General features: G+C 35.7%; 1 protein-coding gene across 4 annotated transcripts in view; it reads right to left on the reverse strand.

Moving 5' to 3' along the window:
- Positions 1–21,801, reverse strand: part of LOC150086955 (tyrosine-protein phosphatase 69D-like) — an 823,111-nt gene that overhangs the window by 91,827 nt on the left and 709,483 nt on the right. For all 4 annotated transcript variants that reach the window (XM_090371707.1, XM_090371706.1, XM_090371704.1 and 1 more), the window contains 2 exons: positions 13,387–13,522; positions 914–1,063 (listed from right to left, as the gene is read on the reverse strand). In XM_090371707.1, coding sequence (XP_090227833.1) covers positions 914–1,063; positions 13,387–13,522 — 286 coding nt within the window. The remainder of the gene's footprint in view (positions 1–913; positions 1,064–13,386; positions 13,523–21,801) is intronic.

The following is a 21,801-nucleotide window of genomic DNA, read 5'->3' on the forward strand; positions in this document are numbered from 1 at the left end:
ACATAACAACAACCACCCTGTGTACTTGGTAGCAATACCCATCACGAGGTGGAACCCCCAATCAAGGAGAATATAAGAGCAATAATAATAATAATCACAAACTATCACTATTTGCTAATGTGCCTGAAATGTAACACACTGCATATATTAACTAACTTGTTTTTTAATTGTTGTTTAATTTAATTCAGAATGCCACAGTAATGTCCTGTGGCATTCTGAATACTACTGGTGCAGATATTTGATTTCCATTTCCATTCTTTGCTAAGATTTGACAGAATGCCAATTCTACAAATAAGTGTTACTTTAGAAAACACTTTCATAGGCACCAGGTTAATGGTTGTGTAAAGTTCCTCAACCAAACAGTTTGTAACATGAATTCCTTTTCCATTCTACAAGTTTCACTTATACCCTTTTTACTTGGGGATTCCCAATATCGTCGGTTTTTTTTTTTTTCCCCATGACTGAGATTTCTAAAAAAATAAACAGTTGCAACCAAACATCTGTGTCTGAAACCAAAACCGATTCTGCTAACTTGAGAATAATACAGTTTTTCTGTTAACAATGGATGCATTGGAACTAAAACAAAAATTAGAATATAAATACAGTAATCCTCAGCAACAGATTTCAAAGTAATCTATTTATTGGAGCTAAAATGGTCAGCCTTTTATCCATTTATTCATCAAGAATTAAGCGACATTTCAATTTCTCAGTAATGGAATACAATCAGAGTGCTTAGAGCTTTTATTCATCTCTAAATAAAAAGTAAAAATTCATATATTTATATTCTCTCAAAAAACAACTTTAGTAATCCTTAATAAAATTAATGCAATATAAACTTCATTATTCAGTGGAACTATTAAAATGCTAGAAGTATTTTTTTTTTAATAAGACATTATAATTAAGAAATTATTACCTCAAATTCACGTTCCATTCCTGTACGGTCTGTATCTCCAACTATTAGTTTGAGCAAATCATAATGGTCCCTGAGATGATGAATTTCAATTTCTGTATCACCAAACTGAGCATGTTCCATAAGAGCACGATAAATAAATATGTATTGTTTCTGAGGAAAAGAAAGGAAAGGAGAAAACTTCAATTACTTCATCATATACTCAGTATAAGTTAAAAGTTGTCTCCCTCTTATATAAAATTGTATTTTAATATTTCCTTTTACCAATATCAGCCTACCAAATTAACAGTGAAATTAACAACTACTGACTTTACATTCATATCATAACTTCTGATGTATTCCATAGTTGATATTTTCAGTTTTATTTTTTTCCATCTCTCTGTTGTTTTTTGGTGCATTGTCATTAGTCATAGTGCAACTCTTCTTATAGTACACTTATGGAATTCCATTGCCATTATGGCATTCAATTCCATTCCATTCCATTTCTATAATGGAGATATTTCTTTGACTTGATTAACTAAAGTTACTACTCTATGGTGTTGAATACATATATGCTGTGGGAAATGTTCAAGGGATTTATCATTGAGCCACAAATGGATTCATACCAGTGGTCAAATGCAATAAACAAGATACCAAAATTGATGATAGATGTGGTTAAGAGTCTGCTTGAGCAAAAGAAACAAGAGATTACAGACATATCATGTGATTCTGATTTCTATGAGTTTTATAACAGAATGTGTAAGAAAGCTACTTCAGTTTGTGGGGTAACATGAATGAAAGCCGATTATGACAGCATTAGCAAAGAGAACTAAGAATGGGGATAAAGAATTCTCATACACGATTATGAGAAAGATGAGATTAAATACAGTAGGTTCTTTAATTGATTGTAATGGAAGGTCCATAGAAAGCCCAGCAAAAATGGCATATGAGTGGAACAGTTACTACTTCTCAACAATATTTACAGTCAAAAGAAAACTCAAAGCCTGGGGAAGGTTACAGAATCAGAATGCTCTAAAATAAAGTATTATGATGATGATCTCTGAGAAGGTACTGAGATTAAAGGAGGGCAGTGCTCACTGCTCAATGGACACTGCTCTTTGTGGATTGATGCTGTTAGTGGAGTCCCCCATGGTTCGGTGGGCCAATTGTTGATTACTTAATTTATTAATGATATTGATGAAGGTATATCTGGCTTAATGTCTAAGTTTGCAGACAGTACAAAGGTTGATGGGGTGGTTAATGACAGTAATCAAGGTATGCTACTGCAACAAATCTAGAAAAAATAGGTAGATGGGTTGAGAAATGGCAATTGAAGTTTAACGTTCACAAATGCAAATACTGCACATGAGTAGCAGTAATCCAGATTAACATACCAACTGTGTGGAAATACACTCAGGTATTTTTCATTTTCACATTTGGTGAAAATGAAAAAGACCTGAGGTTAATTGTGCAGTCAGATATGAAGTTCTCTGAGCAGTGCACACAGGCTGTAAGGACAGCTCATGGGATTTTGTTAATGATATATAGGGATGATTTTGTTAGCAGGGATAAGGAGGTGATTATTCCATTATATAAGGCAATGGTCAGGTCATATCTTGAGTACTGCATACAGGTCTGGAGGCCTCATGGAGCTGCTGGAATGGGTGCAGAGAATGGCAACAAGATTTATGAGGTAAACAAAGGGTTGCTTTTACCAAGAAAGGCTACAGTTTTGCAAATTGCAGCATCTGGAGACTAGGTACCTGATCTGATTAACGTGTTTAAGACTTAGAATGGACTGAGCAAGCTCAAGCTGATGGGATTTTTCCTCTTGCTCAGACTGCACACATTCGAAAGCATAAATTCAAATTGAAGAAGGATTGTTGCAGACATATGTGCAGATGTTTGCCTTCAGCTAGCGGGTGGTTGATTGTTGGAACAAACTTCTGTTGTTGTGGAAGTGGATAGTTTGAATAAATTCAAAAAAAAAAAAAAAAAACGACAAACTATTAGAGAAGATGGACAGGTGATGTAGGAAGGTTTTTTTTTTTTTTTTTTTTTTTTGGCTGATGCTTTATAAGCTTGCTTTCTTGCATCATTTGCCACTACTAATATTATTCTGGCCGTTACTCCTACTCCAGTGGGACAAAATAAAAAATGAATGCATATTTAACTAACTGTAACACTAGTGGTCAATGCTTTTGCCCTCTGGCACATGATTCAAAGTGGTTAAATGAACTGCAAATTTAACATTAATCTACAAATTAATTAAATGAAAGTTAAAATAAATTATTTTAACTTTCACTGATTAAATTTAGTTATAGAATTAGTTATATTAATGCATATATGTAGAGCTTTGTTTTCTTACCCCAGCTTACCACAATGCAATGGTAAAAGTGAAAACTATTTTGGCTAATTTGACTGCCTGGTATTACTATAGATATATACAAAATCTACAACTTAAAATTGGCCTGTTAAGATAAAATATTAAATTTTTATCAATGAATAAAATCAAATCAAATCAAATAAAATTAAATCAATGAATATGCATAATATTCTGATTGAATAATTAGGAGTCATAAAAATTTACCAATAATGCAATTAAATTTAATTAAAATAAACACAATTATATATATATATATATATATATATATATATATATATAAGCAGAAATACATGTGCATACATAATTTAAACTTCCTTTTAACAGTGTTTTAAAATAGAAAATGGAAACAACTAATAGTTTCTAGTTTTATGTTTATAATGTTGAAACAAAACTTTACTTCAGCTAAAAGCAAAAGTAAAGTTTTGTTTCATTGAAAGTAACAGTTGTAAAAACACATTTTTAAATTTTCAAATTTCTGATTAAAATGTAAAACAAATTGCTCATAATAATTAATGCAATTTATTATTGAAAGTCAAGCCATGATTTACACTACAAACTGAGTTTTAAAACACTATCCAGAAATAAAAAAGAAAGTAAAGCACCTGTCAGGTACAGTGAGAGCATTTTTGTTATCATTAGGGATTCAAGCACAACTAGGTTAAATGCTTTGAACACTAGATCACCATGCAGACAAGTTGTAGAAGTGAAGTATTTTCTAGTAAAAATACATCTTTGTACCATCCCAGAATATTAATAGCCTTCCTAAAACATGAGTTCCAAACCTATATGCAACAAAATAATCACCTCTTTGTCTCAATTAGCAAAATTATGGTATATCATCAATAGCATCAATGGCAGTCTGCACTGCTAAGAATGTTTCATATTTGATTGTATAATGTCTTCACTTTTAGTCTTGCTGATTTTATTTCCAGTACCTTTATAATAATTACATAGTCATTCAATTTCCAACAATTATCAGGTGGATTTACAACTACTCTGAAGTTTAAAGGCATACTTATATGTAAATATCTATAAAAGACATTTATTTAGTCTTTAATAGATACCAGCCATTTATGGTCATCATTTATGTCATAGCCACTGTTCTATGGTTCATTCCTTTCCTTTTAATGTTTACATTAAAAGAACTGTTTGCTACTGTTCTTGGACCACATTACAGTTGAATCTCCCAAATCTGGCAAACTACCCCAGAAAAAAAATAAGAAAATTTAATTCGCAGATTGGCCATTTGCCAAAGGAGTGCTTTGGAAATGACTGTGCAGGGTGGAGATTTTATCTTAGATCTAACAGTTTTTACCATGCTCAAACAATATGAAGAAATCTGTTAGTTTATGCAATTGTTTAAGTGCTATTTGTGAACAATATAAGTGACTCTGGGTTTCATGATTTGTACATAAAGTTTCAGACTGAGTTAGTGATTCACTAGTAGGTTGACTGTTTGGTGAAAGTTTTCAAATTTTTAGACTGCTATCTGTAAACAACATTACCACAGCAACTTCATCAATTTGTAATTCTGCACAAAAATTAAAAATTTTTTCAACAGAAATATGGCAGATTCAGTGTATTTTTTAAAGATGATTTTGACTCTGTAGCTTGTTTTTTCTCTAACACTCTCAGTCTGCAAGATATTACATGTACTTAGATTTTGATCTTTCTGTTTATATTAGTTGGACTGATTGAGAAGTATTCTAGATCATGTTGCAGTGGTCAGTTTTGAGGATATTCTACTACACACTGCTCAATACCTTACCTCTTCCCAGAATGTCAGTCAGTCAAGGTTATAAGTGCTTGAATTAACATTGTTACTTATTACTAAACTTGTGCTCTTTTTATAATTTTTGGTAACAACTGCAGTTGCACATGCTTTTAAAATGTCATGTAAGTGCATTAATTCACCAGGTAGCTTTTGTTATGTATGCAGTGATCATACAATTAAATCTCAAATACAGTCTATAATGCTCCTATTAAAGAAAACATGCAAACCTGACCTTTATTTTGGCTGCAATTTAGGTCATCAGGACAAGAAGTGGACTCCTTACATATGTTACACTAACTGTGCTCTGCATCTCAGAGGCTGGTTAAAAAATAAATGAAAATTATCACTGCCATTTGCTGTTCCCACAGCATGGAGGATGCCAACAACTGCTATTTCTTCATAACTCAAATTGCATGATGGAAATGGAAAGGCAGAAAACAAAAATTGAGTACAGGCACTCCCCAGCTTATGTAATACTTGACTTATGGAAATTCGACTTTACGTAAGTTTTTTCCAGCTGGTGAAAACTTAAAAAATTGTGGAAACGTATTTTGCATCCCGTAGGAATAAATATCATCAAAATATTGTAATGTGAACCCAATAACACATTTTTTTTTTTTTTTTTGGTAATTCATTCCAAGACCTCGGAAATTGAAATTTAACTAAGCTATTTATCTCTCAAAAGGTCATTTTTATAATGGAAATTGCACTACACTTTCATCGTTATTATATGTTCCGTTATAAGAATAAATTTTGAACATCTTTGTGATATTTTTCTAAAACACATTTCTGGAGGTCACTACCATAAAACAATAAAAACAATTTGCACTTTCTGATTTATTGAGCTTTTCTGTTAGCGCAATCTATTATAAGTGGGTAGTAAACTCAATCTTATTGCATTGGTCAATTGGATTGCAGAGGATCAATTGGTCCACTTGATATTGATGGGTCAACTGTTGATGATCCTGCTCAGGTAGCTAACAAACTAAATGAATATTTTGCATCGACATTCACACATGAGGAGTTATTCAGCAAGGGGAATGCCAGAGGTGTATTCAACTCTAGCAGTAAGCTACAGAATCTTGAAATAACTGGGAGTAAAGTGGAGGAGAAACTGTTGAAGATAAACACAAGAAAGGCACCCGGGGTGGATGGGATCTATCCAGTTATATTAAAGGAGGCAGCAAAGGAAGTAAGCAAACCCTTAGCCATAATTATGGAACTTCCTTGGACTCAGGGGAGGTACCCATAGACTGGAAATGTGCAAATGTGACCCCAATTCACAAAGGAGGATCAAAGGCTGACACAAGTAATTATAGACCTGTGAGCTTAACTTCTGTTCCAGGAAAATTAATGGAGGCACTGGTTAAAGAAGCACTGCAGGATCATTTAGACAAGACTTCAGTTATAGCTCAGACACAGCATGGTTTTGTTAAGGGGAAGTCTTGCCTGACCAACTTGATTGGATACTATGATGCAGTCACAAAAGAACTGGATGCAGGGAATAACTTTGATATTATATACTTGGATCTTAGAAAGGCTCTTGATACTGTTGCACATGGAAGACTGCTACACAAATTGGAGCAGTGTGACATTGGAGGCAAATTGCTGCTATGGATAAAGGGGTGGTTGAGTGGGAGAAGACAGAGAGTGGTAATCAATGGACACTGCTCATCGTGGACTAATGTTATTAGTGGAGTCCCTCAGGGCTCAGTGTTGGGTCCATTATTGTTTTCTGTATTTATAAATGATATTGATGATGGTATATCAAGCTTAATGTCCAGGTTTTCAGATGATACAAAGGTTGGCAGGGTTGTCAAGGACACTACTGACACTATGCTGCTGCAACAGGATCTGGAAAGGTTGAGCAGATGGGCTGAGAGGTGGCAAATGAAGTTTAACATTGACAAATGTAAAGTACTACACATGGGAAACAGCAACCCCAGAGCAACGTATCAACTCTGTGGTACTACACTGACAGTGGTAGAGAATGAAAGGGACTTGGGGGTGATTGTGCAGGCAGATATGAAGTTCTCTGATCAGTGCAGACGGGCTGCAAGAGTAGCTCATGGAGTATTGTCAATGATATACAGGAATTTTTCCAGCAGGGATAAGGAGGTGATTATTCCATTGTATAAGGCGATGGTCAGGCCACACCTAGAGTACTGTATACAGGTCTGGAGGCCTCATTTCAAGAAGGATGTAGAGCTGCTGGAACGAGTACAGAGAAGGGCAACAAGATTAGTGAATGGAACAAAGGGGTGCTCTTACGAAGAAAGGCTTAAGTTTTGCAAATTACAGTGTCTGGAGACTAGGCACCAGCGAGGTGATCTGATAGAGGTGTATAAAGCCTTGAATGGTTTAAGCATGCTCAATGCTGATGGGATTCTTCCTCTAGCTCAGAAAAATCACCTGAGAGGGCATAAATTCAAATTGAGGAAAGACAGATGTAGGATAGATGTGCGGAAATTTGCCTTTAGCCAGCGGGTGGTTGGTTGGTGGAACGGACTGCCATCCCTTGTGGTGGAGGTTGATAGCCTAAATAAGATTAAGGCTCAGCTGGACAGGTATTTTGAACGAACAGAGGGATGAAGTGGAAGTGGGTTTTTTTTTTTTTTTTTTTTGGCTGATGCTGCATAAGCTTGCTTTCTTGCATCAAATGCCTCTACTAATGCTAATGCTAATGCTAATGCATTTGCTATAATACTGATAACTGGAATTCTGTGGGTTTTTAGGTTATGGTATTATGATGAAATGAGTTGTTTGTTTGTTTATTTGGTTTTTAGGAGCATTAGCAACTAAGGCCATATTGCTCCGGGGATATGCGGTGGTCATTCCCTGACCTTTCCGCATCCTCCGTATTTGGTGGTGACGGGCTTGAACCCTGGTCTAATCAAGAAGCGTGTGCTACGCTGCTCCTTCCCACCTGGCTACGGAGGTGCCTAACAAAGTTTGTCATCTATTGCATGGAATTAAGTCTCGCTGCTTCAACAGTGAATGCTATTTTAAGGTACAGTGCGCATATAAAAGAACATGTTAAAGGAGTAACGTTTTTAAGATCGACAGTGATCACAAACAGCATTCAGGTGCTATATCGAAGATAGAAAAGCTATTAATAATATGGATGGAAAATCAGATTCAGAAGCAAGTGCCCCTGAAGTAATTATGATAGAAAAATTACGAAGATAGAAAAGCTATTAATAATATGGATGGAAAATCAGATTCAGAAGCAAGTGCCCCTGAAGTAATTATGAAGATATTAAGGATGAGAACGGTGAACCCCAACCCAAGCAATGGGTTGTTTAATGTTCAAGCATCATGCTGGTTTCCAAAACATTAAAGTATATGGTGAAGTCACCTGTGCTGATTCTGCAGCTGCAGAGAAATTTTGTGGTGTGTAGGAAAATATCCCTTCTAAATCTCCACATCACTCAACTTCTGCAGCGGGGTGCTTATTAGCTGGAGATGTTGTTTCTGGCAAACAATGCTTGAAAGGTAAAACTTGCTGACATTATGCCTGTCTCCACTCTCTTTTTGTAATTTTATAATTTTGAAATTTTTGTAATTTTTTCCTCTGCATGAGATAAAAAAATTTAATAAATAATTCTATTTACATGTTTGTCGAACATTTCTTTTTTGCTTCAATCAACTTCAGTGTGCATAGCTGCAAATGCTGCATAAGCATTTAGGGAAATTCTGACTTAAGTAAAATTCGACTTACGTAGAGTTCTGCAGAACATAACCTTACATAAGTCAGGGAGTGGCTGTATCTGAATATCCCATGAGCTATAGACCAATTAGCAATGAACTGACTGTTAAAATAGGAAAAAACAGGTGACAAAAGGGAAAGAGTCCATTTGAGCTCTGAATCAGAATATGATTGCCCAGGCCAAAATAAGCCTCAGCTTACAACTCAAAATGAATTAAATGATCTTATGCATGATTTAAATATATCTATGGAACAGGTAGAGTATTTTGGGATCTAAGCTGAAGGAATAAAATTTACTGCACAAAGATACAACTATATTTGTATTTCATAAATGGCAAAAAGAACTCTCTTCATATATTGCTGTGGATTCACTTGCTACTGTTATGACATTGATGGGCTGCTTGAGCTCTTTGGAAGAGAACATAAAACAGAAGAATGGAGGCTTTACATTGACTCTTCAAAATTAAATCTAAAAGCTCTGCTACTTCAGAATAAAAAAATACATTCAGCTATACTGATCATTCTGTCAACATTAAAGAAACCTATGAGAACAACATGGAACTTTCTTTAAGAAAAGTAAAGTATGATAAATACAAGTAACACATCAGCAGAGATTTCAAAGGTTTTATCAAGGTCCTTTTAGGTTTAGAATCTGGTTTGCAAAATATTATCACTTTCTGTATGAGTGTTATGTTATTTTGTTTTTTTTTTTTAGGAGCATTAGCAACTAAGGCCATATTGCTCCAGGAATATGCGGTGGTCATTCCCTGACCTTTCCACATCGTCCGTATTTGGTGGTGAGGGGCTCGAACCCCGGTCTAATCAAGAAGCATGTGCTACGCACTGCTTCTCCCTCTCATCTGGCTATGGAGGCGCCTCTGTATGAGTGGAACAGCTGAGCCAAAACGATTTATTACAAAACTACAATTTGGCTCCTTGCATAAATCTTCTACTCGAAAAGAAAACAGTCTTCTATAAGCCACCTTGTTGATCAAACAAACAACCACCACCTCACATAAATCAGATCTAATGAAGAATTTCATAAAAGCTATGGATAGGAACAGAATGAAGGTAGCTTTCTATATTTAAAATTGAAGTTCATACACATTAGTGATACCAAAATCAAAGAAGGTGTAGTCAATAGTTTTCAGATCAGAGAGTAACTGAGAGATGAATATTTTGAAAGTGTATAAAATCCTTTGGAAATAGAAGCTTGGAAATCCTTCAAGAAAGTCTGTGAACATTGTTGAGACAACAACAAAGCAGACAACTATAAAACCTTGATTAAGAATTTATTACAAACCTACCATTTTTTTTTTTTTGGATGATATTGTATAAGCTTGCTTTCTTACATCATTTGTCACTATTAATACTCATACTAATAAGGCATACACAGGTCATGTATTTTGGAAAAGGTCGAAGTCTCATTTTGGCCTTTTCCAAAATATGCTTGACAGTGGGACTTTGATTACATTACCATGTGCAACTTTTCTCTTCTCCCCTTCAAAAATATACTTCTCCCCTTCAATTTTTATTGTACTGTACAATATGCACTTCAAAAATATCTTCTCCCCTTCAATTTTTATTGTACTGTACAATATGCACTATACACTGCCTAGTCAAAACACTATGCTCCCCCTCATGTTTTTCAGCAATCGGCTGTTCCTGCCTGCCTGGTGGCAAATGTCATGGTGAGAGCCAGTAAATAATATTACAGGTTCATAGCATGCAGTCCATACAAAGTACTTGATCCACATGGGTAAGGGGACGTGTTGTTGTTGTTGTTTGTTATTTGGTTTTTAGGAGCATTAGCAACTAAGGCCATATTGCTCCGGGAATATGCGGTGGTCATTCCCTGACCTTTCCGCATCCTCCGTATTTGGTGGTGACAGGCTCGAACCCCAGTCTAATCAAGAAGTGTGTGATACGCACTGCTGCTCCTGCCCACCTGGCTATGGAGGTGCCCTCAATTGAATGGTGGCAGTATTATGGAAACTGCAAATCTTATGGGCTTTTCAGATTTGGTGGACACCCATGCCTCACTGACAGTTATGGTGAATGTAGGCTGTCTTGGCTTGTGTGAGCTGATAGATGGAAAATGGTGGAATGGTTGACCATAGACTTTAACTAAGGGACAGCCAGAGATGTTTCCAAGACCAAACCCTCCTCAGTATGGGTCTTTGGAGTAGGAATCAATCAAGGTATCCATGCTTACACCCACCCATTGCCAATGATGCCTAAATTTTCATCTGAACAGCATCAATGAACCAATGACAACTGGAAAAAATAGTTGCTTTTTCCAAGAATCACATTTCCTGCATGTGGATAGTATATGGAGGGTTTGGCAACAGACTGCAGAGAGGAATGCTCCAATGCTCTCATCCAACAAAAACACAAGTGGTGGCAGTGTTTGGTATGGGGATGTTTTCCTGAGAATCTCTTGGAGCCCTCACACCTCTAGACTGCACTAAATGCTAAAATTACCTTTTCACTGTGGCTAATCAGGTACTCCCCTTCATAATGACTGTCTCCTCGGATGGCACAGGTGTATTTCAGCAGGATAATATGCTCTGCTATGTTACTTGTATTGTTTGAGAGTGGTTTGCCAAACACAAAAATGACTTCCAGGTGCTATCGGGGCCACTGGATATGAATCCCACGGAACACCTTTGAGATTACATGGGTTGACAGATATGGTATTCGAATCCTCCACCATGGACTATTGTAGATCTATGGGATGTAATCCCAGTCACATGGCACAACACTCCCTGCAAAGTTCAGAGGCCTTACAGAGTCCATGCTTCACCATCAGGTAGTGGTGGTGGTGGCGGCTTCAAGAGGAGGACATATCCACTATTAAGTAGGTATTGGATGCATGGTTGCAACAGTAGCATTAAAGTTAGAATGCTAAAATTTATAAAAGTTTCATACTACCCTTAACCCCATCCAAGAGTAACAGTGCAGATTGAAAGATTTTTTCCCTAATATAAACTTTATACTGTTCTTGGAAGATACACAGATCTCAATAAATTCAAACAAACAAGTTTTAACAACAATTTCAACCCAATGCACTGGATGTATGCATGTATCATGTTAAACAATATGAAGGTGATAGCCTCTATTTTAACTGTCAGTGAAAATAAAATCCAGAAAGTTTGAATGTAACACTGCAATCCAGTTTTTTTTTCTTTTCGCTTTCACTGTCGACGCTATAACATTAATAACAGAAATGTCTGGGATAGATGTTAATCTATTCTCGATGACTATTTTATGATTCAGGCTTTCTATTATTAAGAGTGCTTTTGCATCAAGCATCTTCATAGTATTAATAAGTCCACAAGTAACAGTCTTGGTGCATATATTTACTCTCAAATTCATGTAGGAATGTGCATATATTTTCATTATTTATGAATCATAAGGCAGGGTGGGCCAAAATTTATAACAACAGGAGGTCATAGCAGCATAAATCACTTACCAGTAGTATAAGAAGTTCATGGAAACAATAAACCTGGATAATTATCCTGATTGAGTATGCAGTAGACCAAAATCTACATTGTAAGCCAATGTAGAATGCATTTGAGAGCATTCATTAGCCCAAAGAAGTTGATGATATATGCAATTAATGAATCATAATTGCTATATAACTATTAGAAGGGTTTTAGGTAAACAATTATGAAGCCCCATAAAGGGCAGTTGCTCTGCCACTGACTGTCAAGATGAGAGATGACTGAACTTCTGTTTTAATCTATCAGCAAGTATGGAGCAGTAGGAGAACAAATTCTTGGAATGAATTGTGTTCAGTGATATGGCTGTGCTTTGTATGGCTGTGCGTGGTAAGGGTGACCAAACAAAATGTCATAAATGGGGCACAGAACTGTCAAGAGAGACAGTGGGGTACCAATGTGACAATTCAAAGGTTACTGTCTTTGGTGTCGTGAATTGCTAAGTAATGTATGGATTTTTCCTCTTCACAGAATACAGTGTGTCTGGAGTGGTGTGTACTGGTACACACTACAAAATTTCCTGATGGCACAGCTATTGGAAGAGAATGAGAGTACAACATGTTTTTTGAACAAGACAATTTACAACCACGTTTTTCACTGTTTCTTTCCTAATAAATGGATTAGATATGTGGGACCTGTTCCATGGTCTCCACATTTTCCAGACCTGACACCTTTAGATTTTGCTTTTTGGGGGGATTGGGTTCATGAAGTATAAAACATATATCTCTCCAAAGCCTAGAACTATTCCTGAGTTGTGCCTGTATATCACAGATGTGATAAATATGGTGGACTGAGATATGCTATAGGTACTTCAGAGGACTCACTGGAATATCTGCAAGGTAAAGAAATCGACCCTTGTCAAAATTTGCAGATGAAACCTGAAATGGTTTTTCGTACTTTAAGTGATTTCATACTATTATAATTTTTGTATTTTCATAGTATTTGATTAAAGTTGCCTACTAGATTTTGGTCCATCTTGTATAACTGTAAAAATTACTTTATTCATTTATTTAATTTTTTTTTTATTATCAATATTTTATTATACATTTTTCCCTTAAGAATCTATATCTCATTTTCCAACCATACATAAAACATCCTTACTCAGTTAACATTTTGGCTACTGACCAATGACTGGACAAGGTAGTTCCTCTGGTATCGTAGATTGGTGATACATGTAAACACATCTACCTGTCCTTCTTCGTGTAGCTGCTGAAGGAGATAATCTATTGCTACAAATGTTCCTGTTCGACCAACACCAGCACTTAAAAAGAAAATAAATAAATAAAATATAAGGAGATTAAATACCATTTAGGTTCAACTAAAATGTCATACCTGCTAACTTTTAATACAGGTTTGTCTGCTGGAACAATATTCTGGAAGGTTTCTTACAAATTAATAAAAAAAGTTATCAGTTAACATGTGCTGAATGACACAATAGGAAAATTATATCTGTTATTATAAAATTCAATAAACTATATTTCAAAATTATTTGCTTTGCTTGTATATTCTAAAAGAATAGAATATTTTTCATTTGGAGAGGGAGAAAGCATTAATACATGAAAAGAAGTCAAAATTATTGATTAATGCTACTTACAAAAACATACATGCAACAAAATACAAGATATGATCTTTTACCTACTGTCCTGATCTGGATAATTTAGAAAAGTAGCAGTAATCTTCTTCATCAAACATGTGCTCATTACATGGATTTTAGAATGCTAACTATTGTCAGCATTCTAAAATCAAAGTTGACTTTAAAATCATGATGTTCAATATGTTTTTGTCCGTCCTCATTGTTTCTCTCAGTACTGCCAAGAGAAACAATGAGGATGGAGAAAACAATTTCGGTTATTTTATCATACTTCCACCCGCTTCACGAATACTGGTTATCCTAGCCAAGATTATTCTGATTCTGTTTGTAGTAATGGCAGATTGTTCGTTTGCTTAGATATTTACAGTACATCAGCTATTATGGCTGTAGGGTGTTATGATGAATGCTGAAATAGGAATCATTCAGAAAAATAAATAAATCCACAGGTTAGGTTAGAAAATTAAATACCATGAGAACTATCTCAGCACATGTGACTGCTTATTTAGAAGCTACATGTCTGGAAAGTGCAGCTTCTCTAGTTCACATTAAATCAGTTTTCTTCAAAACTTTTCACTGTTGAAAAAGATATCAGTAATGTAACACAAATTCTCCTGAAATTTGTAAAAAAAAAAGAAGCTTCCCAAAAAAACCATAAAACTTGGTAAGTATGAAATGTATTCAACTGGAATTTCTTTATGAATATGCTTATAAAAATGTAGAAAGGAAGTTAAAAGTATAAACCTAATCTGATTAACTAATGATTAACCAAATTAAATTAACACTTTTTTATCATATGCAAATTTGTTGCTAATTATACTGCAACAAGTTATGCTTTTAAAGAGCTATAATTAAATAACAAGCTAAACAATATAAAAAGGAAATTAAATTAACCAGTAAAAATTAATACTTGTCCACAAGAAATACAATGTAAAATCCTGCAAGAATAGGTGAAATGTAGCTGAAATGAATCAAGAACTCCACATCCATGCACAAATTCTTAAAGCAAATAAAGACACCCATAAAAGTTCTCATGACTGAAGTGATCTTTTGTGATGGTGATATTGCAAAGACAGCTGGTAAGTGTTTACATATTAACACTGTTACATATTGTTATTACATATACAGTGTTTACATATTGTTATTATTGTTATTTACAATATAAGAGTAACCTTAAAACAAAATTCTTCAAATCAGATTTAACTCTGATTTACTAAAAATTTTAATTCTTCTAAAAAATTGAAGAATTTCGTGATAATAACCCTTAGTTACTGTCATTGTAATTAACGTAGTTTTGTGTGCTTTATTATCTTCAACGAGACACCCTCTCCAAGATGAAAAAATAATACAAAAAAAGTGTGGGGTGTGACAAAAGAACCACTTTTATTAGGAAGGCATCAGCTGCTATGAATTCACAAATGGTCTTATTTCTATCATGCCCTGCTTGTAGAAAGTGAACTGCCACTTGATATCCCTATTTGACTGAGAAAGACCAATGAACAGATGCTTAAATAAAGTAGACACCCTTTAAAACTGAAACAACTCAAAGAAATAAAACACAAAGTGTAAATTTTACTGTTGACCAGAACCAACTGATAATCCAAACTATAATACACCTAAACTCGTACTAAAAAGCAAGACAAATTAACTAAAAAACTAAAAATAAAACGTTTCATATTTTATTTTATTTGAATTATTTCAGGTTTCAGAGTGAGTGTTTATCATACTTAAGTATGTATACTTTAGGATACATGCATAAACATGTTAGACCAATAAATGCTTAAATATTTAAGTGTGTATTGGTTTTTCTTGGTCATATAGGAGCATCCATGGTCAGTTTGCTTTCTATAAGCAGGCCATGACAGAAATACAACCATTTGGGAATTCATAGTGGCTGATGCCTTCCTGATGCTCACTGATAAAATAGTTGCCATAGTTCTCCCAAAGTTTCTTTTGTGTTTTTTTTCCATCTTGGGGTGACTTTCAGTATTTGCTAATAGATTTATCCATGGGTATAGAGTCCTTGTCATTTCAGCTGCAGTTGTGTCTATCCTTTCTTTTGTGTTATCCTTCATCTTGGGGTGACTGTCAGTATTTGCTTTGGGTGCATGGGTATAGAGCCCTTGTCATTTCAGCTGCAGTTGTGTCTATCCTTGCAGTATTCTATGCAGTTGTTCTTCTCAGTGCTTTTTCAGTACTACTGCTAAGTTTGTTTATTTAATTATAATTTGGTTGTAGGTAACAATAGCACCTCAAAAGCACAATTTGTTGCAGTTAGCATGAAATTATACTTGTGATGGGATTAATCTTTTCACAAGTGAATTTAAAAGCACTACAAACATACATCTGTAGGATCATCTTCTGAGCAAATTTTGTCCAGAATTTTGAAAATTCATACAAATGAAAATATTATACATAAATTCTTTTAAATATAAATTTTTTTTTCATATTTTGACTTCATTTCCCAATATTGGAAATATTAAATTTTTTTCAAAATTCAAATGAAATTTTCTCTATGGTTTATAGAGAACAAAGAAAGATCACTTATAAACTTATTTTTGCATGGCAAAAAATTTCAGAAGTACAAAATCAACACTTTAAGCCTTTATTCTGTCAGCAGTAAAACCTGTAGTTAGCATCTTGTACCTGCGAGGCTGAGAGCAGATGAGTTGATAGAACTTGAAGAAAATATAGATATCAAGTTTCCGTAGCCGAGTGGTCAGGAGTGGGAGTGCAGTAGCACACGTTCCTTGAGTAGACCGGGGTTCAAGCCCGACTGCTAAATACGGTCGATCTGCCAACCTGCACTGGGCCAGCGTGGCAGATTATATAGTCCATTTCCCTCAACATGAATTGTTGAGGAGGCTTCCATCCTGCAGTGGATTGATAATGGCTCAGTTTACCTTTTTAAAACTAGAGTCAGGAAAACTTTTAATACAGTTTCATCTTCCAGTCAAAACACAATAAAACAGCATTCTGGAATGTTTTTTCCCAAATAATTAATGAATATGTTATTTTATGCAACAATAAAATAATACATCATTATGAAGTGCAATTAACTGCATTTTAAAATTGTTTTATTCATGATAGGCTCCAAATATAAAATTTTTATATAAATTTAAATAAAAATAAATAAAATAAAATTTAAATAAAAAAAAACTTATCATTTTTTTAAAAAAATTTTATAATATTGGCTAGTGAAAATTTTAGTATTCTGGGACCTTTTCTCATTAAATGAATTAAAAGAAATCCAGCATAAATACCTGCCAAAACTTACAAAATACAAGACTTGTTTCTTTACCCATGCAAGAACCTCAATTTTCAACAGTAAAGGTTACGGGTTATATTTCAATATGGGCAATGTAATCTGAAAATTGTATAAAACTTTGAAATTAGAAATTATGCCATTAGTCACAGATTGATCTATGTTGTTAATATCTTTTGTTGTTGTTGTTGTTGTGTTGAAGGTGTTTTGGCACAAGGGCCTGCTGGGCCATATTGTGCCTGTTCATTATAGACTTATGACTGAGTCTTTAATATTATGATTATCAGAGGTGATTATATATATTTATGCTTATCAAGGATTGAAACAGTGCTTCAAGATTTGCATAACTGCCAAGTATGTGTGGTAAAATTAAAGATTCCTGAAAGTTGGATAGAGGGCAAAAACTGGATTTTCAGATACTTAAATATTGCGGGCATTCTATGAGAATAATTTGACAGTTAAATGGGATTGACAGTAGAAACATTGAGGAGAGTTCTCTCCCATAAGCAAGAACAGATGAGATATATAGGAATGACCGATTTGGAGTCTTCCAAAAATGACTTCTAGCCTTCTTTTCCTGAAACTAGAAGTCCACAGATGAGGTGCTTTTTTAATCTGAAATAGTTTATTATTCACTTGTGTTTGCCACAGTTCATACCATTAAATCCTACATGCTGTTTTAACAGTGGATTTATAATCAGTGAATGGGACTTTCAGATGGCAAAATGATCCACTGTCAGGATGTTTTGCAGCATGATCTGCATGTTCATTACCTGGGATCCAGCAGAAGTTGACCATCTGGTTGGATGTTTCATGTTGATATAAACGAGATCGGATCTGTTTCAGAATGGGATGTTGGTTTTTTTTTTTTTTTTTTTTTTTTTTTAAGGAGCATTAGCAACTAAGACCATATTGCTTCGGGGATATGCAGTGGTCATTCCCTGACCTTTCCACATCCTCCGTATTTGGTAGTCATGGGTTCGAACCCAGATCTAATCAAGAAGCGTGTGCTACGCACTGCTGCTCCTGCCCACCTGGCTACAGAGGCACCATGGGATGTTGGAGAGAAGTAACAGACTGAATGGCAGTGACTGCACTTAAGGAGTCAGTGTATATCAGAGTTTTCTTGAATTTCTGCTTGGTTATATTATCTGGGGGCTAGTTTTATTGCATACAATTCTGCAGTATAGATACTGCATTCTGTAAGAAGAGAAACAGCTATTGCGAAGGTAGAACAAATTGCTGCAGAACCTACAGCTTCATCTGTTTTGGAGCCATCAGTATAAATATGTAGTTTCTCTGAGTTTTCTAAGTTGTGGGTTTCATGTTGTTGTTTGGCTTAACGACACAAGGGCTACTGAGGTCAAATTATGTCCGCTCATAGTTTATTTAGTCAAAATATACTGCTCTAGATTTTAAATTAAATACTTCTGTATAGGCCAATACATTTTAAATAGATTATAAGTTCATCTATGTTTGCATAATTTTCCAGGATACGAGTTAAATTATGTTCAGCTAGAGACCGACTGAAAAGTGTTTGACCATATGGTTGAATATAAAGGACAATCAAACAGAAAATGCCTAATCGTAACTTGACTGTCACAGGATGAACACTGGGGTAGATCTTATCCCAGTAGCAGGAACAGATGGGTATGATGAGTGTGTCCAATTCTGAGTCTTGCCAGTACCACTTCCTCTCATCTGTTTCATTGAAAGCTTGAGAGGCACAGCTTTGGTTCTTGTTTTATCTGGTAAAGTTTATTGTTGGTGTTACTTTTCCAGATCTGTGAGCAGTTGTCGTAACTTGCTTTGCAAATAACAGGCTTATAATCAGTGCAAGGAACCTGAGGATGTTGTGGGAGAGCAGGTTAGGATGTTTAGCTGCTAGATCTGCACTTTCATTTCCTGGAATGCCAGAATGGCCAGGGATCCAGCAAAAACTGATTGGACATGCTGCAGGAAAATAGCTGAGCATTAATGTATTTCACTGTAGGATGAGAAATTCTTTCTTATGACAGAAACAGCACTGAGGGAGTAAGCATAAATTATGGCAGGTGAGATAGAAAGTTCAATAATTTTACTAAGTGCTAATTTGATGGCATATAACTCAGCTGTGAAGATGCTGCAGGCTAATGGTAGTGAGGCTGTAACCATACGGGAAGGAAAAACTGCAGTAGCACCAACCATACTGGCTGTTTTGGATCTGTCAGTATAGATTTTACAGGCATGGAAGTTCAGAGTAGTGTGAGCTAAGTGCAACTGCCTGATATTAAAGGGAGGTACAGTATTCTTTCACCACTCCATAAAATGCATATCACGAGAGGCAGAAATGTATGTCCAAGGTGGAACAGGTGCAGTTGCGTCCTGAAAAATAGTGCTTAAATTGATATTCCAACTCCGAGAAAGCTCTTTAATCCTGAGTGAAGCAGGTCTATTTTAATTTGGCTTGCTCTCATAGCACAAATCCCCAAGTATTATAAAGATACTCCCAAATGGGGTGCGATGGAAGACTCTGGATCTTAGCAGTGTAGTGGAGATTTCTTACGAAGATGTAATGGATGATCGTGTGCTTCGATATAAAGACTTTGGATTGGAGAAGTCCTGAAAGCGCCCTAATGCAGTCCTGAGAGCACTGTGCTGGATAATATTTAGACATTGTAAAGTAGTGGTCCTGGCAGAGTCATAGACCAGACAACAATAATCTAGCAGTGAACAGATTAAAGTTCTATAGAGATGCAATAGAATATACTGATTAGTGCCGCATGACATAGCCGAAACTGATCATAAAATATTCAGATGCTTTAGAGATATATTTCTTAAATGAGACATGTGAGTTTGGAAGTTCAGCTTTCTGTCTAATATCAGTCATAAAATATTCAGATGCTTTAGAGATATATTTCTTAAATGAGAGATGTGAGTTTGGAAGTTCAGCTTTCTGTCTAATATCAGTCCAAGGAATTTAACAGTACTAATAAGCGAGATTGGAATACTGTTTATTTGTAGTTCAGGATCGGGATGGAGAGCTCGTTTCTTGCAAAAGTGGGTGACAGTGCATTTCTTTTCTGATAGTAGCCGTTCCATGAAGTTCAGGAGTGTATTAGCATTAGCATTAGTAGAGGCACTTGATGCAAGAAAGCAAGCTTATGCAGCATCAGCCAAAAAAAAAAAATAATAATAAATAAATAAATAAAAAATAACCACTTCCACTTCAACCCTCTGTTCATTCAAAATACCTGTCCAGCTGAGCCTTAAACTTATTTAGGCTATCAACTTACACGACAAGGGATGGAAGTCTATTCCACCAACCAACCACCCGCTGGCTAAAGGCAAATTTCCTCACATCTATCCTACATCTGTCTTTTCTCAATTTGAATTTATGCCCTCTCAGGTGATTATTCTGAGCAAGAGGAAAAATCCCATCAGCATTGAGCATGCTCAAACCATTCAAGGCTTTATACACCTCTATCAGATCACCTCGCTGGTGCCTAGTCCCCAGACACTGTAATTTGCAAAACTTAAGCCTTTCTTCATAAGAGCACCCCTTTGTTCCATTCACTAATCTTGTTGCCCTTCTCTGTACTCGTTCCAGCAGCTCTACATCCTTCTTGAAATGAGGCCTCCAGACCTGTATACAGTACTCTAGGTGTGGCCTGACCATTGCCTTATACAAGGGAATAATCACCTCCTTATCCCTGCTAGAAAAATTCCTATATATCATCGACAATACACCATGAGCTACTCTTGCAGCCCGTCTGCACTGCTCAGAAAACTTCATATCTGTCTGCACAACCACCCTCAGGTCCCTTTCATTCTCTACCACTGTCAGTGTAGTACCACAGAGTTGATACGTTGCTCTGGGGTTGCTGTTTCCCATATGTAGTACTTTACATTTGTCAATGTTAAACTTCATTTGCCACCTCTCAGCCCATCTGCTCAACCTTTCCAGATCCTGTTGCAGTAGTGTCAGTAGTGTCCTTGACAACCCTGCCAACCTTCGTATCGTCTGCAAACTTGGACATTAAGCTGTATATACCATTATCAATATCATTTATAAATACAAAAAACAATAATGGACCCAACACTGAACCCTGAGGGACTCCACTAATAACATTAGTCCACGATGAGCAGTGTCCATTGATTACCACTCTCTGTCTTCTCCCCCTCAACCACTCCTTTATCCATAGCAGCAATTTGCCTCCAATGCCACACTGCTCAATTTGTGCAGCAGTCTTCCATGTGCAACAGTATCAAAAGCCTTTCTAAGATCCAAGTATATAATATCAAAGTTATTCCCTGCATCCAGTTCTTTTGTGACTGCATCATAGTATCCAATCAAATTGGTCAGGCAAGACTTCCCCTTAACAAAACCATGCTGTGTCTGAGCTATAACTGAAGTCTTGTCTAGATGATCCTGCAGTGCTTCTTTAACCAGTGCCTCCATTAATTTTCCAGGAACAGAAGTTAAACTAACAGGTCTATAATTACTTGTGTCGCCCTTTGATCCTCCTTTGTGAATTGGGGTCACATTTGCACATCTCCAGTCCATGGGTACTTCCCCTGAGTCCAAGGAAGCTCTCATAATTATGGGTAAGGGTTTGCTTACTTCCTTTGCTGCCTCCTTTAATATAACTGGATAGATCCCATCCACCTCAGGTACCTTTCATGTAGTTATCTTCAACAATTTCTC

Source organism: Mastigoproctus giganteus, chromosome 4 (assembly GCF_048544385.1).
Source record: "Mastigoproctus giganteus isolate SK-2022 chromosome 4, ASM4854438v1, whole genome shotgun sequence".
NCBI classification, from domain to species: Eukaryota; Metazoa; Arthropoda; class Arachnida; order Uropygi; family Thelyphonidae; genus Mastigoproctus; species Mastigoproctus giganteus.